At 42.2% G+C, this 16828-nt stretch overlaps 1 protein-coding gene across 6 annotated transcripts in view; it reads right to left on the bottom strand.

The window, feature by feature from the left end:
• The window catches only part of PEAK1 (pseudopodium enriched atypical kinase 1), a 141041-nt gene that overhangs the window by 39084 nt on the left and 85129 nt on the right, over positions 1-16828 (bottom strand). For all 6 annotated transcript variants that reach the window (XM_006087920.3, XM_006087919.3, XM_023753159.1 and 3 more), the window contains exon 3: positions 13756-13940. In XM_006087920.3, the coding sequence (XP_006087982.1) occupies positions 13756-13940 (185 nt within the window). The remainder of the gene's footprint in view (positions 1-13755; positions 13941-16828) is intronic.

The following is a 16828-nucleotide window of genomic DNA, read 5'->3' as shown; positions in this document are numbered from 1 at the left end:
TCGTAACTGTAATTTTGCTACTGTTATGAATCATAATGTAAATATTTGATATGCAGGATGTATTTTCATTGTTACAAATTGAACATAATTAAAGCATAGTGATTAATCACAAAAACAATATGTAATTATATATGTGTTTTCTGATGGTCTTAGGCGACCCCTGTGAAAGGGTCATTCAACCCCCAAAGGGGTTGCAACCCACAGGTTGAGAACCGCTGATCTAAGGCAAAAGAGGTTAGTAACCCTGACTAAATTATCAGGTATTGCATGTTTTAAAATTCTTGTGGCACACTGGTTGAAAATCACAGCTATACACCATGACAGAGTTGTATTTATCCCAAAAATACAAGGTTGGTTTAACATCTGAAAATTGATGGAATATACCATGCAAACAGAATAAAAGGGAGAAAAACCCTCATATGATCACCTCAATAGAGGCAGAAAAAGCATTTGATAATATCCAACATATTTTCATGATAGAGACACTGAACAAAATGGGAAAATAAGGGAACACCCTCAACCTGATAAAGTGCACCTACAAAAAACCAAGAGCTAATATCATACTTAACAGTAAAAAACTGAATATTTCCTGCTTAAAATCAGGAACAAGACAAGTATTTCCATTCTTGTCATTTCTGTTCTACACTGTACTGAAAACCTGGACAAAGAAACTAGGAAAGAAAAAAATTTAAATAGTGGAAGAGAAGAAAAATTATCTCTATTCACCAGTGACATAATCTTATATATATGAAAGCTAAGGAATCCACAAAAAACTGTTAGGACCAATATAGCAGAGTTTAGTAAGGTTACATAATATAAAATCAATGTAAAAATTAATTATACTTCTATATACAAGCAAAGAGCAACTTAAAATTAAGTTAAGAAAACAATTCCACTTCCAACATCATCAGAAAGAATAAAGTATTTAGGAATAAACTTAACAAAAGACGTGTGAGATTTACACACTGTAAACTATCAAGCATTGCAAAAAGTAAATTAAAGATCTAAAAAAATAAAAAGATGTATGTTAAGATGGAAATACTACCAAATTGTTGTAAAAATTCAACGTAATTCCTATAATATCTCCGCTAGCTTTCTTGCAGAAATTGACAGGATGATCCTAAAATTCACATGGAAATACAAGGGATCTAAAGTGGCACCCTCAATTTTTCTTTTTTTTAAAGAGAACAGTGTTTTCGAACTCACATTTACTGATTTCAAAACTTACTTGAAAACGACAGTAATCAAGATTGAGGAATACTATCATAGAAATAGAAATATAGATGAATAAAATAGAATTCAGAGTCCAGAAATAAAACCTTGTATTTATGGTCAATCAATTTTAAACCAGGACACCAAGATAATTCAATGGGAAATAGTTTTTTCAGCAAATGGTGCTGGGACAACTGGATATCTATATACAAAAGAACAAAGCTAACTCCTACTTCATACTAAACATAAAAATTAACTCAAAATGTATCAAAAAGCTAAAATTATAAAACTCTTAGAAGAAAACATAAAATAAATACTTTCTACCTTAAGTTATGTAATGGTTTCTTAGATATAACACCTAAAGCACAAGCAACAAAAGAAAAATTAAATTGGAATTCATAAAATTAAAAATTTTTGTGCTTCAAAGGAAAATTTCAAGAAAATGAAAAGGCGGACACTCCTGGGCAGCCGGCAAGGGCACAGCGACCACACCATCTTGGGAAACAGAGCTGCTTGAGACTAGGATCCTGGCCTCAGCACCACCCAGTCTGATCTCAGACGCATACCAGGACCCTGCAGCCACTGGGGACAGAGACCTGTGACCACAGCTTCATACCTGCAGATACCAAAAGTTCAGAAATCCCCGCGGCAGATCCATGAGTAACAGAGCCCATCCCCCCTTCCCGCAGGCTCAAGGGCAGCACCATAGTAACTGATAGACCCACCCCTTGCCTGGGCCTCAGCACTGCCACAGGAACTTTAGCCTGGAAGTGCGCCAGCACCTTGGAACCGATCCCACTTAGGGTTGGGTTCAGGAGTCCTGGGCTGGGAGCAAACGCTCCTGCGAACACCGGGAACTGATCCTACACACACTGCCGGATTCGGAGCCCTGGGATGGGAGCAACTGTGGGAAAACACCGGGAATTTGTCCCACAGAGCACAGGCCCAGGGACCCCGATTCTCTGAGCAGGAGGCAGCACCAAGCACCAGTGACTTGACTGTGTTTCCTATCACCTGCGCCTGAGATCCAGATAACCTGTGCATTCATACTAAGAGCCAGTGACTCCAATTCCTGGTGCAAGGGCACAAAGGGACCCTGATTCTCAAGGCAAGGTCGCGCAAAGCAACAGAGACTCTGATACTGGATTCCTAGGGAACTCTGACTCCTGGCGCACGCTAGGGGGTGCTGATTTTCAACACGCTCCAGGGGGGTCTCTGTTTCAGCACAGTGCAGGCAGGGTCCCTGATTCTAAGGGCGCGCACGAGGCCACATTGAGTGCTGGCAACACTGACTCAGAGCGAGCCTGGTTCAAACCAACCCACAACAACCACACATCTTAGTGTCAGAGCTCTTCAGTGACACTAGGGTGGTGGGAGGCTCCCACTGCACACGGCCCAGGCCCACGCAACTCGACATTTGAATCATCAGGAGATAATCAGAATGAAGGGATGACACAACACCCAGAGGAAAGACAATGAGGAGTCGCCAAGAAAGGAAATTAATGAAGTTGAAGCATGCAACATGACAGAAAAAGAATTCAGAATAATGGTTGTACAATTCATTCACCTGATGGATGAGAAAATCAACAACCTATGCAAGAGTCAGGAAGAAATGAAAAGTGATATAGCTACAATCAAAAACACCATGGAAAGTTTCAACAGCAGACTAGAAGAAGCAGAGGACCAAATTAGTGAGTTAGAAGATAAGGCAGAGAAACAAGCTCAATCTGAACAGCAACTGGAGAAAAAAGGAGGAGAGCCTAAGGGAGCTTCGGGACAACATGAAACGAAGTAACATACGCATAATAGGGCTGCAAGAAGGACAAGAAGAGCAGCAAGGATTAGAAAATCTATTTGAAGAAATAATGACAGAAAACTTCCCAGATATGGGGAAGAAAAAAGTTACACAAGTACAGAGAGTCCCAGGCAAGATGAACCCCAAAAGACCCACACCAAGACACGTCATAATAACGATGGCAAATGTACAAGACAAAGAGAGAATCTTAAAGGCTGCAAGAGAGAAACAGAGAGTTACCTACAAAGGATCCCCCATCAGATTATCAAATGATTTCTCAACAGAAACACATCAGGCCAGAAAAGAATGGACAGAAATTTACAAAGTGATGCAAAGCAAAGGACTGAATCCAAGAATACTCTATCCAGCAAGGCTGTCATTCAAAATTGAAGGGGAAATAAGAAGCTTCACAGACAAAAAAAGCCTAAGGGAGTTAATCACCACCACGCCAGCAATGCAGGAAACGCTAAAGGGACTGGTGTAAAAAGAAGAAATAAAAAGCTCAGATAGAAAACAGCCACACAAAAAAGAAATGGCTACAAACAAGTACCTTTCAATAATAACTTTAAATGTAAACGGACTAAATGCTCCAACCAAAAGACATCGAGTGGCTGAATGGATAAAAAACCATGACCCATACATTTGCTGTCTACAAGAGACCCACCTCAGAAGAAGGGACTCACACAGACTGAAAGTGAAGGGATGAAAAAATATCTTTCAGGCAAATGGAAAGGAAAAGAAAGCTGGGGTAGCAATACTTATATCGGACAAAATAGACCTCAAAGTGAAGGCCATAACAAGAGATAAGGAAGAGATAATACTAAAGGGATCAATAACAAGAGATAAGGAAGAGATCATAACAAGAGATAAGGAAGAGATAATACTAAAGGGATCAATACAACAAGAAGATATAACCCTGATAAACATATATGGACCCAATGCAGGAGCACCCAAATACATAAAAAAAACTCCTGGAAGATATCAAAGGAGAGATCAACAACAATACAATCATAGTAGGGGACTTTAATACACCACTGACATCACTGGATAAATCCTCTAGACAAACAATCAGCAAAGAAACAGCAATCCTAAATTACTCACTAGATGAGATGGACTTAATTGACATCTTCAGAACACTTCACCCCAAAGCCACGGAATATACATTCCACTCAAGTGCTCATGGGACAGATTCAAAAATAGACCACATATTGGGTCACAAACAAAGTCTCCCCAAATTCAAGAAGATTGAAATCATACCAACCATCTTCTCAGACCACGATGGCATAATATTAGAAATAAACTACAATAAAAACAACCCAAAATACTCAAACACTTGGAAGCTGAATAGCATGTTATTAAATATTGATTGGGTTACCAATGAGATCAAAGAAGAAATTAAAAACATCCTGGAAACTAAGGACAATGAAAACACAACAATCCAAAACCTATGGGACACAATGAAAGCAGTCCTGAGAGGGAAGTTTATAGCTCTATAGGCCTACCTCAACAAGCAAGAAAAAATGGTAGTAAATCATCTAACTCTACAACTCAACGAATTAGAAAGAGAGCAACAAGAAAACCCCAGAGTGAGCAGAAGGAAGGAGATAATAAAGATTAGAGCAGAAATAAATGACATAGAGACCAAAAAAACAATACAGAAAATCAATGAAACCAAGAGCTGGTTCTTTGAAAGGATAAAAAAGATTGACAAACCTCTAGCCAGGCTCACCAAGAAGCAAAGAGAGAGGACCCAAATAAACCAAATCAGAAAAGATAGAGGCGAAATAACAACAGACCCCACAGAAATACAAATGATTGTTAAAAAATACTATGGACAGCTCTACTCCAACAAACTAGACAACCTGGAGGAAATGGACAAATTCCTAGAAAAATACAACATTCCAAAATTCAATCAGGAAGAATCTAAAAATCTCAATAGGCCAATAACTATGGAAGAAATTGAAACAGTCATTAAAAAGCTTCCAGCAAACAAAAGCCCAGGACCAGAAGGCTTCACAGGGGAGTTTTACCAAATATTCCAGGAAGAACTAAAACCTATCCTCCTCAGACTACTACAAAAAATTCAAGAGGAATGAACACTTCCCAGCTCATTCTATGAAGCCAGCATCACCCTAATACCAAAACCAGGTAAAGACAACACAATGAAAGAGAATTACAGGCCAATATCCCTCATGAACATAGATGCCAAAATCCTCAACAAAATCTTAGCAAATCGGATCCAGCAGTACATCAGAGATCATACACCATGACCAAGTAGGATTTATCCCAGGGATGCAAGGATGGTACAATATCCGAAAATCAATAAACGTGATACACCACATAAACAAATTGAAAGAAAAAAACCACATGGTCATATCAATTGATGCAGAAAAAGCGTTTGACAAAATCCAACACCTATTTTTGATAAAAACTCTCAGCAAGGTGGGAATAGAAGGATCATACCTCAACATAATAAAAGCCATATATGACAAGCCCACAGCCAACATCATACTCAATGGACAAAAACTAACACCATTTCCCCTAAGAACAGGAACAAGACAGGGATGCCTACTCTCACCACTCCTATTCAACATAGTACTGGAAGTATTAGCCATTGCAATTAGACAAGAAGAAGAAATAAAAGGCATCCAAATTGGAAAAGAGGAAGTAAAACTGTCCTTATTTGCAGACGACATGATATTATACATACAGAATCCTAAAGACTCCATCAAAAAACTACTAGACTTAATACATAAATTTGGCAATGTAGCAGGATACAAAATTAACCTCAAGAAATCTAAGGCATTTCTATACACCAGTAGTGAACTTTCAGAAAGAGAGACTAAAAAAACAATCCCATTTACCATCGCACCAAAAATATTAAGCTACCTAGGAATAAACTTAACTAAAGAGGTAAAAGACCTCTACTCAGAAAACTACAGGACGTTGAAAAAAGAGATAGAGGAAGACATAAACAGATGGAAGAACATACCATATTCACAGATTGGTAGAATCAACATCATTAAAATGTCCATACTACCCAAAGCAATCTATAAATTCAACGCACTTCCCATTAAAATACCAACGGCATATTTCACAGGCCTAGAACGAACTCTCCAAAAATTCATCTGGAATAAAAAAAGACCCGGAATAGCTGCAGCGATCCTGAGAAAGAACAAAGTAGGTAGGATCTCAATACCAGATATCAAACTGTATTACAAAGCCACTGTTTTCAAAACTGCCTGGTACTGGCACAAGAACAGACATATAGATCAATGGAATAGAATAGAGAGCCCAGAAATTGGCCCGAACCGATATGCTCAATTAATATTTGACAAAGGAGGCAAGAACATACAGTGGAGTCTAGATAGTTTCTTCAATAAATGGTGTTGGGAAAATTGGACAGATACATGCAAGAAAATGAAACTAGACCACCAACTTACACCATACACAAAAATAAACTCAAAATGGATAAAGGACTTAAATGTACGAGGGGAAACCATAAAAATTCTAGAAGAATCCAAAGGCAACAAAATCTCAGACATATGCCGAAGCAATTTCTTCACTGATACAGCTTCTAGGGCACTTGAAACTAAAGAGAAAATGAACAAATGGGACTACATCAAAATAAAAAGCTTCTGCACAGCAAAAGAAACCATCAGCAAAACAACAAGAAAGCCCACTGCTTGGGAAAACATATTTGCCAATGTCATATCTGATAAGGGCCTAATCTCCAAAATTCATAGGGAACTCATACAACTTAACAAAAGGAAGATAAACAATCCAATCAAAAAATGGGCAAAGGATCTAAATAGAGATCTTTCAAAAGAGGACATTCAGAAAGCCAAGAGACATATGAAAACATGCTAAAAGTCACTAATCATCCGAGAGATGCAAATCAAAACAACAATGAGGTACCATCTCACACCTGTCAGAATGGCTATCATCAACAAATCAACAAAGGACAAGTGCTGGCGAAGATGTGGAGAAAAAGGAACCCTCGTGCACTGCTGGTGGGAATGCAGACTGGTGCAGCCACTCTGGAAGACAGTATGGAGTTTCCTCAAAAAACTGGAAATGGAACTCCCATTTGACCCTGTGATCCCACTTCTAGGAATATATCCCAAGAAACTAGTAACACCAATCAGAAAGGATATATGCACCCCTATGTTCATAGCAGCACAATTCACCATTGCTAAGATCTGGAAACAGCCTAAGTGCCCATCAGTAGGTGAATGGATTAGAAAACTGTGGTACATCTCCACGATGGAATACTATGCTGCTGTAAAAAAGAAGGAACTCTTAACATTTGCAACGGCATGGATGGAACTGGAGAGCATTATGCTAAGTGAAATAAGCCAGTCAATGAAAGAAAAATACCACATGATCTCACTCATTCATGGGTAATAAAGATCATTATAAACTTATGAACAAAAATAGATACAGGGGCAGAGCTGCCTCGAACAGACTGTCAAACTACAGCGGGAAAGCCGGGGAGGGTTGAGGGGCGGGAGGAGAGCCTAAGGGGGGGGGGTAAGAGATCAACGGAAGGACTTATATGCATGCATATAAGCATAACCAATGGACATAAGACACTGGGGCTAGGGGAGGCCAGGAGATTGTCAAGGGCGAGGGGAAAAAGGAGACATATGTAATACCCTTTGTAATACTTTAAGCAATAAAACAATAAAAAAAAAAAGAACAGAACTTGGCTGGAGATCCTGGCTAGGCTGCTGATCAACTGAAAAAAAAAAAAAAGTGTTTTGTACTTTTATTTATTTTTTTCCTCCAAGAAAGATGTGTTCTCTTGCCCTGGCTGATTTGTCTCAATGGATAGAGTGTTGGCCTGCGGACTGAAGGGTCCCAGGTTCAATTCCGGCCAAGGGCATATGCCTGGTTTGCGGGCTCAATCCCCAGTGGGGAGCATGCAGGACTCAGCCAATCAATGATTCTCTCTCATCATTGATGTTTCTGTCTCTCTCTCCCCGCCTTCCTCTCTAAAATCAATAATACATATTAAAAAAAAGAAAGATGTGTTCTCTTAACTAAATTTCAATTATCTGGGTAAATGTTTTAAAAACTCTGTTTCTTAGCTGTTTTCATTTTAAACTTTTAATCCTGTACCTTCCTCTCAAACTCAACTTTCAGCAGGCCTGTTATAACATCTCATACTCTGTGGCATACCAGCTCTCTAAAAAGGAAAAAATAGACTGTGTTCTAAATTTGCCTTACTATAGACTAAAAAAGTTATTTGGGACAAACATTCAAACCTTACTTACTTTCTTCTCTTTTTGAGCATTCATATCCTATCTCTTTACTTTCTCCCTGCTTAAAAATGTCTCTGGACTTAGAGATAAGGCCCTATATCATGTTCTAAAAAGTGAATGATGAAAATTGGACTAAAAGGGAATAATTTAATGACTACTTCAAAGAAGAGAGTGTCTAAAACACCTCAGAAGGAAAATAATTAATATGGGGCTCTTAAAACTTACAAGACTGTAAAAGAAAAAGATAAGAAAAATATTATTTTTAAAGATAAATATTTTAAAAATGATTACATATTGAAAAACTCACAATAATAACTATATCATAGAGAACTAATGAAAGATACTATCACTGAAGACACACTAGAGACAAGTCACAGCAAATATTTGCTTTAAGACCTGACAGTCATTACAATCTTAGGGTGCTAGGGATTGACCTGTTTAAACAAGAGCAGTATGCTACTGTGTACAATTAGCTCTTTATTCCAATAAGACAGGGATATCATGAGCTCTTGGTCAGTCTTTCTGACTCCAATCATCCCATAGGTATCCAGAATGATCTTTAAAAAATCTTTTTTAAAATTGTTTATTGATTTTTAGAAAGAGAGGGAAGGGGCGGGGGAGAGGGACAGGGACATATCCTCAGGTGAGGATTTAAAAAAAGAAAAATGTTTGCTGGATGAAAGTATTACAGCCAAAAACAAATGGAATATATCTTTCTTTTTAAATTGCAATTTCAATATTCATCCCTATTTTTTCCCCAGGGTTGGGGACAAGTAATATAAATGAGAATAGGAAAAGAGAGGACAAAAAAAGAGATGATCATCTTGAATGGGAAATAATACTGGAGTTTTTAAATATAGATGCCTTACACCACCACTGTGCATGAGCCTTTTCAAGTGAGTAGGCTCTCCCTAGCTTAACCTAACACTCACTTTATCATCTCCTGGCAGCAGGCATCAGCAGCTTGGAAGGACGGGTCCTAATCTACCTGGACATTATTACTTATTACTCCATGCCAAATACTAAAACAAAAGTGAGCTCCAAAAACCACTTTGAGCTTAACTTCAAATAAAGAGATACACAGACTACTTTAAAGAATGTCAATGGTGTAGCAGCTGACAAACTCAGTGTTTGTAAGATCTCATTAGTGAAAACCTCTCTAAGAACAGACATTATTTATTTGGGATAGGTTATCTGTGTAATTTGAATACTGCACTCTGCCAACAAATTTCAGCATATGGAAAACTATTTTTACTTTTTTAAAATATATTTTATTGATTTTTTACAGAGAGGAAGGGAGGGATAGAGTTAGAAACATCGATCAGCTGACTCCTGCACACCTCCTACTGGGGATGTGCCCGCAACCAAGGTACATGCCCTTGACCGGAATCGAACCTGGGACCCTTGAGTCCGCAGGCTGACGCTCTATCCACTGAGCCAAACCGGTTAGGGCTGGAAAACTATTTTTAAATGTGAATGCAGCTATGAGGATTATGGCTTCTTTTTAAATAGAAATAATTACATTTTTTAGAAATTATAACAAAAGCTATCAATCTCAGTTGTGTGTTTTTTAACACCCAGATAATCTAAAAATGTGCAATTCTTTAATCATTGGTTCAAATAATTAACTTTACATTAGGATAATGTCTGGCCCACAGAAGTTCCTCAATAATTATTTATTGAAAAAACGAACAAATAGTAATATATTTTTCAAAATGATTGTTTTAAAACTGCTATTTATAATGATATTATTCCAACATCAAGGCCAGCAATGTAATGACATTTTTTTAAAGTATATCCATCCCTTAAAATTTAACACTGACAATCAGTACACTGCCAAAGGCCATGCAGGAGACAGAAGAATTCCAGGTGTTTTCTTTCAGAGTTTGAAGTGAATAGGTGATACTCCAGATAAATAAGACGAGAAATGTGGATGCGCAAAAAGAAAACTGAGGCATGACTTATATAATTCCGTCATTAGGAACCCCCTGAATTAAGCCTCATATTACCTACTACCAAATACTTCATCTCTAATCCATCCTCACATGGCAGCCTGCAGAGTGGATATTCTAAAATATACATCTAGGCACTTCCAGTCAAAGTAGCAGACTAAGGAAACGCTGTGCTCATTCCTCCCATGACCACATCAATATTACAACGTATAGAACAACCACCCTTGAGAACCACCTGAAGAGGAGCTAAACAGAACTCCTATGACTAAAGATATAAAGAAGAAACCTCAGCAAGACTGGTAGGAGGGATAGCAATGCAAAACAGGCTGATCCCACACCTATTTGCAGTGGTGAAAAATTGGAAGGGATATCTTGCCTGGTGGTCCCAGCCCCATACCAGATTCCCCAGCCTGGAGCACCAGTGCCAGGAACAGGAGTCCCCAAAACATCTGGCTGTAAAAATCAGCGGAGACTGTCCAGATGAGAAGGGGGACTGCTATAGACCCAGGCATCCTCTTAAAGGGCCTGAGCACAGACTCACTCATGAACACTCGCCCTTAGCTTCAGTAAAGGGACAGCACTCCAAAAGTACCAAGGGAGGAACTGAATTATCTGGCTTCAGGGTGAGGGTTGAACAGGCACCTCTCTACAGGACTGAAGGGCTGGCAGGCACCATTATTCCTTTGTTAAGCCCACACCGGCCCAGCCTGCATATGCAGGTGGGCGCCAAATCTAAGATCTCCATTAAATGGCTAACCTCAGGTATCCCACTCTGATGACTCCCTTAGGCCTTGCCCTACCTAACACAGGCAAGGGCCCAAAACTCTTTCAGAGGCTGTTTCTCCTAAGTGGCTGGGCTTGGCCCATGCTGCAGACTTTTCTAAAATCTCTCAAAGGTCCACAAACCCCAAATGAGCAGTGCATGGCCTTGATGTGCCCTGTATCTCATGCTAAGTAACCCCACAGCATAGCCTCTCCCAGATGTCTCCAAGCCCATCACTGGTGACTACCAACCACAGGATTACTTGTAGCTCCCATTAGGTGGTTCCAGGCCAGGCACTGGTAGCAACTGACCTGGGGCTGTACCTGAGCCCTACCTAAAAGGCCCCAGAACCAACACACCTGTTGGCTGGCTTTATACCACACCAGAACACTACCCAATGAGCTCCATAAATGCCATACCCAAAGGGTGGAATCAAAAGGCATTGGACTGCACTAAAATAAACCCTGCTCTGTGGGGTTAGCACTTGCACAAAAGCTTATCTGCTGCAGTTGCAACCAGTTCTCATAGCCATTGAGCCTGAGGGGCAATCCTACCTACTGACATGCTAAGAGCAATCAAAGCTCAACTACAACAGACGGGCACACACAATGACACAAGGAACACACACTACTGGACCAGGAAGACTATGCCACTGGTCCCCATTGGACACCTACTAACTATATAAGGCCACCATGCCAAGATTAGGAGACATAGCAGATCTACTTAATACATAGAAACAAACACAGGGAGGCAGCCAAAATAAGACAAAGAAATGTCCCAAATGAAAGAAGAGGACAAAACTCCAGAAAAAGAACTAAATGAAATGGTGGCAAGCAATCTATTAGATACAGAAATAAAAAAAAAAAAGTGGGAGTAAAGATGCTCAGGGGCCTGGCCGGCATGGCTCAGTGGTTGAGTGTCAACCTATAAACCAGGAAGTCATGGTTCAATTCCCAGTCAGGGCACATGCCCAGGTTGGGAGCTCGATCCTCAGTGTGGGGTGTTCAGGAAGCAGCCGATCAATAATTCTCTCTCATCATTGATTTCTCTCTCTTTCTCTCAATTCTCTGAAATCAATAAAAATATATATATTTTAAAAGATGCTCAAGGAACACAGGGGAAATATTGATGAACTCAGTGAGAATTAACACAAAGAGACAGAAATCATAAAAAAGAACCAGTCAGAAATCTAATCTAATAAAAGAGAAACATGCAAATTGACCGCACCTCCACTATACCCCAAGCCATGCCCACCAGCCAATCAGAGCAACTATATGCAAATTTACCCAACCAAGATGGCGGCCAGCAGCCACGGAGCTGGAGCAAGCAGGAGGCTTGGGTGCCCCAGCAATGGAGGAAGCCAAGCTTCCCTCCTGCCCTGGCCGGCTGTGGCCTCCGCTCAAGTCAACAAAGTTTCAATTATAGAAGATAAATAAATCCCAGATACCTGCTTCCAGCCAGCCTCCACTGGGAGCTTGGGTGGCTGGGGGCCGTGGCCAGCCTGCAAACAGCCATTAGCCCCTCACCCAGACTGGCCAGGCACCCCAGCAGGAACCCCAACCCTGAAGGGGCTTTGGCCAGCCTGCAAACAGCCATCAGCCCCTCACCCAGGCTGGCCAGGCACCCCAGCTGGGACCCCCACCCTGAAGGGGCTGTGGCCAGCCTGCAAACAGCCATCAGACACTCACCCAGACTGGCCAGGCACCCCAGCAGGACCCCCCTCCCTGAAGGGGGTGTGGCCAGCCTGAAAAATGGCCCTCAGCCCCTCACCCAGGCTGGCCAGGCACCCCAGCGGGACCCCCACCCTGATCCGGGACACCCTTCAGGGCAAACCAGCCGGCCCCCACCCATGCACCAGGCCTCTATCCTATATAATAAAAGGGTAATAAGCAAATTGACCCTAACAGCAGAATGACTGGGAATGACTGGTCACTATGACACACACTGACCACCAGGGGGCAGACGCTCAATGTAGGAGCTTCCCCCTGGTGGTCAGTGTGCTCCCACAGGGGGAGCTCTGCTCAGCCACAAGCCAGGCTGACGGCTGCCAGTACAGCGGTGGTGGTGGGAGCCTCTCCCGCCTCCTCAGCAGTGCTAAGGATGTCCGACTGCAGCTTAGGCCTGCTCCCCGCTGGCAAGTGGACATTTCCCAAGGGCTCCCGGGCTGCCAGAGGGATGTCTGACTGCCAGCTTAGGCCCAATCCCCTGGGGAGTGGGCCTAAGCCAGCAGGTGGTAATCCCCCAGGGGTCCCAGACTGCGAGAGGGCACAGGCCGGGCTGAGGGACCCCCCAAATGCACAAATTTTTGTGCACCAGGCCTCTAGTTAAGAATATAAGAACTGAAATGAAGTTTACAACAGTAGAGCCCTAGCCGGTTTGGCTCACTGGATACAGCATCGGCCTGTGGACTGAAGGGTCCTAGGTTCGATCCCCAGTAGGGGTTGTGCAGGAGACAATTGATCAATGATTCTCTCATCATTGATGTTTCTATCTCTCCCTCCTCTCTGAAATCAATAAAAAAAAAAAGAGTACAACAGTAGATTAGATGAAGCAAAGCATGAAATCAGTAATTTGGAAGACAAAGTAGCAGGTGTTTCATACTTGCCAAGTAAACAGCAGGACTTTTTATGATGTGAGTTAGAATATATAATTTGATTGTCCAACTTTTGCTCCATGGAGCAATATAAACCATCTCTCCAGGGAAATAAATAATTTGGCTAACTTTAAATACTACTTAAATACTACTTATATGGCATTTGCACTTACCTAAGTTGCTATATATTGCACTACAAGGATTCAGGTCTATAGGATCTGAAATGTCTTCTTTTTCCTCTTCCCTTTCCAGTTCAGGTATGGGCAATGCTGGTGTGCAGCTTCCACCATCTTGCTTCACAACAACAGTTCTTGGATCCCAAGGAGAAAAATCCTCTGTCACTTCATGGCTCACATGACTGAAATAAATCAGACCACTGTCACACTGGTATTTAAAGGTCGTGCTAACAAAATGAACTGACCAACAAAATAAGACCTGTAGCGTGGAGGGATGGAACAGACTGACATACCTCAATATGGGATGGGAGGATGAGGACAGATAACCAAAGAACTTATATGTATAGCCCATGGACACAGACAATAGGGTGATAAGTCCTGGGGGGTGGGTAGGGGGTGGGCGTAGGGAGTAGGAAATGGGATACATCTGTAATACTATCAATAATGAAATAAATATAACAATATAAATAAATAAAGAATATCTCTATATCTAAAAAGTAAATTAATAAAAATAAAGGTCTTCCTAAATTTAGATTTATGGAAGGCATATACTTGCCATAAATGTAAATACCTGGCCCAATAATCCAGCAATGGGTCATAAGCCACAACATGCTTGTGTGAATATAAGGCAGTCCTTCATGCAGATTGATACTTCTATTTATCTTGATTCATAGATATTGATCATTCAGTTTGGTAGAGGAGGTATGATAGTCTCAGAAGGAAGATGGAGAATAGCAGGTAAGAACTGCAATAATTTTTTTTAAAGGTAGGAGGTGGCAATTACAGTGGTGGTAGAGGGAGTTGAATGCTTAATTGATTAAAGACAAATATACTCAAGTATTGAGCATATTTACTATATGATAGTACTACAATACTAAAATATACATCAAACACTTTACTATTTAGTATATAGTATTTACTGCACACTAAAGTATTTCCTAAGGTATTTAGTAAAGAATCAGAAATAAAGTTGAGTTAGACTACAGTGGAACCTCCTTTCTCGAACTTAATTAATTTCCAAAGACTGTTTGAGAAGTGATTTGTTCAAAAACTGGATTCTTTCTTCCAATTAGAAATAATGTAAATAGAATTAATCCATTCCAAACCCCTAAATGATTCCGTTTTAACTTTTCTTATATACAGTGCATGCCTAATGTAATACACACACACACACACACACACACACACACACACACACACACACACACTAGTGGCCCACTGCACAGATTCACGCAATAGGCCCTCCTTCCCCTGGCTGCCGGCACCAGTCTTCCTCCGGGACCCGGGATTCAGGTTTTTGGTCGAGCCGCAGCAGCGAGACTTGGCTTCTCCGCTCCGGCTGCTCGCAGCCCCTCCTTTTTTTTTCCAGCTACTCGAGCGGAGGCCAGGGCTGGCTGGAAGCCTGGGTCACCCCCTGGCGATCCAGATCCCCAGCCACTCCTTGAGCAGAGCCCAGGCCCCAGCCACTCCTTGAGCGGAGTCCAGGGTGGGCTGGAAGCCAGGCCCCCAGCCCCTCCTTGAGTGGAGCTCAGGGCAGGCTGGAAGCCTGGGTTGCCCCGGCAACCCAGGCCCCCAGCCACTCCTTGAGCGGAGTCCAGGGCCGGCGGGAAGCTTGGCTTCCTCTGTCGCCGGGAGCAACCCAAGCCTCCTGCTTGCTCCAGCTCTGTGGCCGCTGCCATCTTCAGTCATCTTCAGTATTTGCTCCACGCCTGCGTATGCAATTAACTGCCATCTTTGTTGGGTTAATTTGCATAGTTGCTCTGATTGGCTGGTGGGTGTAGCAGAGTGGCGGAGTGATTGTTAATTTGCATGTTCCTCTTTTATTAGTGTAGATATATATAGAGAGAGAGCCAGCCACCATAACAGCCATAACGCCCACTGTGGCCAGCGAACCAGCCGATCAGGGGATGGGGCCGGCCGGCCAACGTCACAGCCACTCCCCCCTGCCAGCCTGCCCCTGATTGGATTCTCCCACCCTGATCAAGGGTGGGGCGGCTGACCAAACGCCCCTCCTTTGCCCCAACCACCAGCCCCACCCCCGATCAGCCAGCCCTACCATGATAGCGCCGCAAGCTCCTCCCCTGGCTGGCCCGCCCTGATTGCACCCCCCCCCTTAATAGGGGGCAGGGCTGGGTGGCCAACCTCCTGCAGCCCCTACCCCTGTCTGCCCCACCGCTTATCGAAATAAAAGCATTCTCTACTTTGTTGACAGAGAGACACTTTTTGTCACGCTGAGGTTGTCAGGTAGAAAACCGAAGTTTTGGTTGAAAAACCGAGACATTTCTTTCTGTGAACTTGGTTGAGAACCAAATTGTACAAGATGGGAGATGTTCAAGAAACGAGGTTTTGAAAAGATAAGGAGGAAAAAAAAAGACTCAAGCACAGCAGCAACTGGAAAAAAAAAAAACACACTTAAAAAGCAGGAAAAGAGCCTGAGGGGGCTTTGGGGCAAAATGAAATGAAACAACATCTGCATAATAGAAGTGCCAGAACTAGAGGAAACAGCAAGGAATAGAAAACCTGTTTGAAGAAATAATGACAGAAAACTTCACTGATTTGGGGAAGAAAAAAGTCACACAAGGAGAGAAACCAAGATGGTGGCATAGGTAAACACCGGAAATTGCTGCCTCCCACAACAAATTCAAAAATACAACTAAAAGACAAAACGGACATCATCCAAACCAACAGGAAGGCTGGCTGAGTGGAAATTCTATAACTAGAAGGAAAGAGAAAAGCACAGTGAGACTCAGAGGAGGTGCGGAAGTGTAGAGGTACGGAGGCGCATACGGCAAGGGCTGGCAACCAAGGACGCGGCTGTTTTTTGAATCGGGAGGGAGTCACAAGCCCCCGACTCCAGCTCTGAACTCCAGTTCCGGGTGAGTCTCTGGGGACCCAGACTCATACCGGGAGAAACTGGACTGTCTGGCAGCGGGCAGAACTGGGAACTCGAGGGCCGCTTTCTCTCAAAGGTGCTTGCAGCGATTACTGGGACACTGAGACGCGGGGCCCCTTAGGGCAGGGCTGAGGATCAGCCATAGCTGCTTGCTCCGCCCTGTTGATTCCCTGAGAC

The sequence above is a fragment of the Myotis lucifugus genome, unplaced genomic scaffold, assembly GCF_000147115.1.
Source record: "Myotis lucifugus unplaced genomic scaffold, Myoluc2.0 scaffold_41, whole genome shotgun sequence".
NCBI classification, from domain to species: Eukaryota; Metazoa; Chordata; class Mammalia; order Chiroptera; family Vespertilionidae; genus Myotis; species Myotis lucifugus.
The sequence above is the reverse complement of the archived record's forward strand: the minus strand, read 5'-3'. Positions and strand labels throughout refer to the sequence as shown.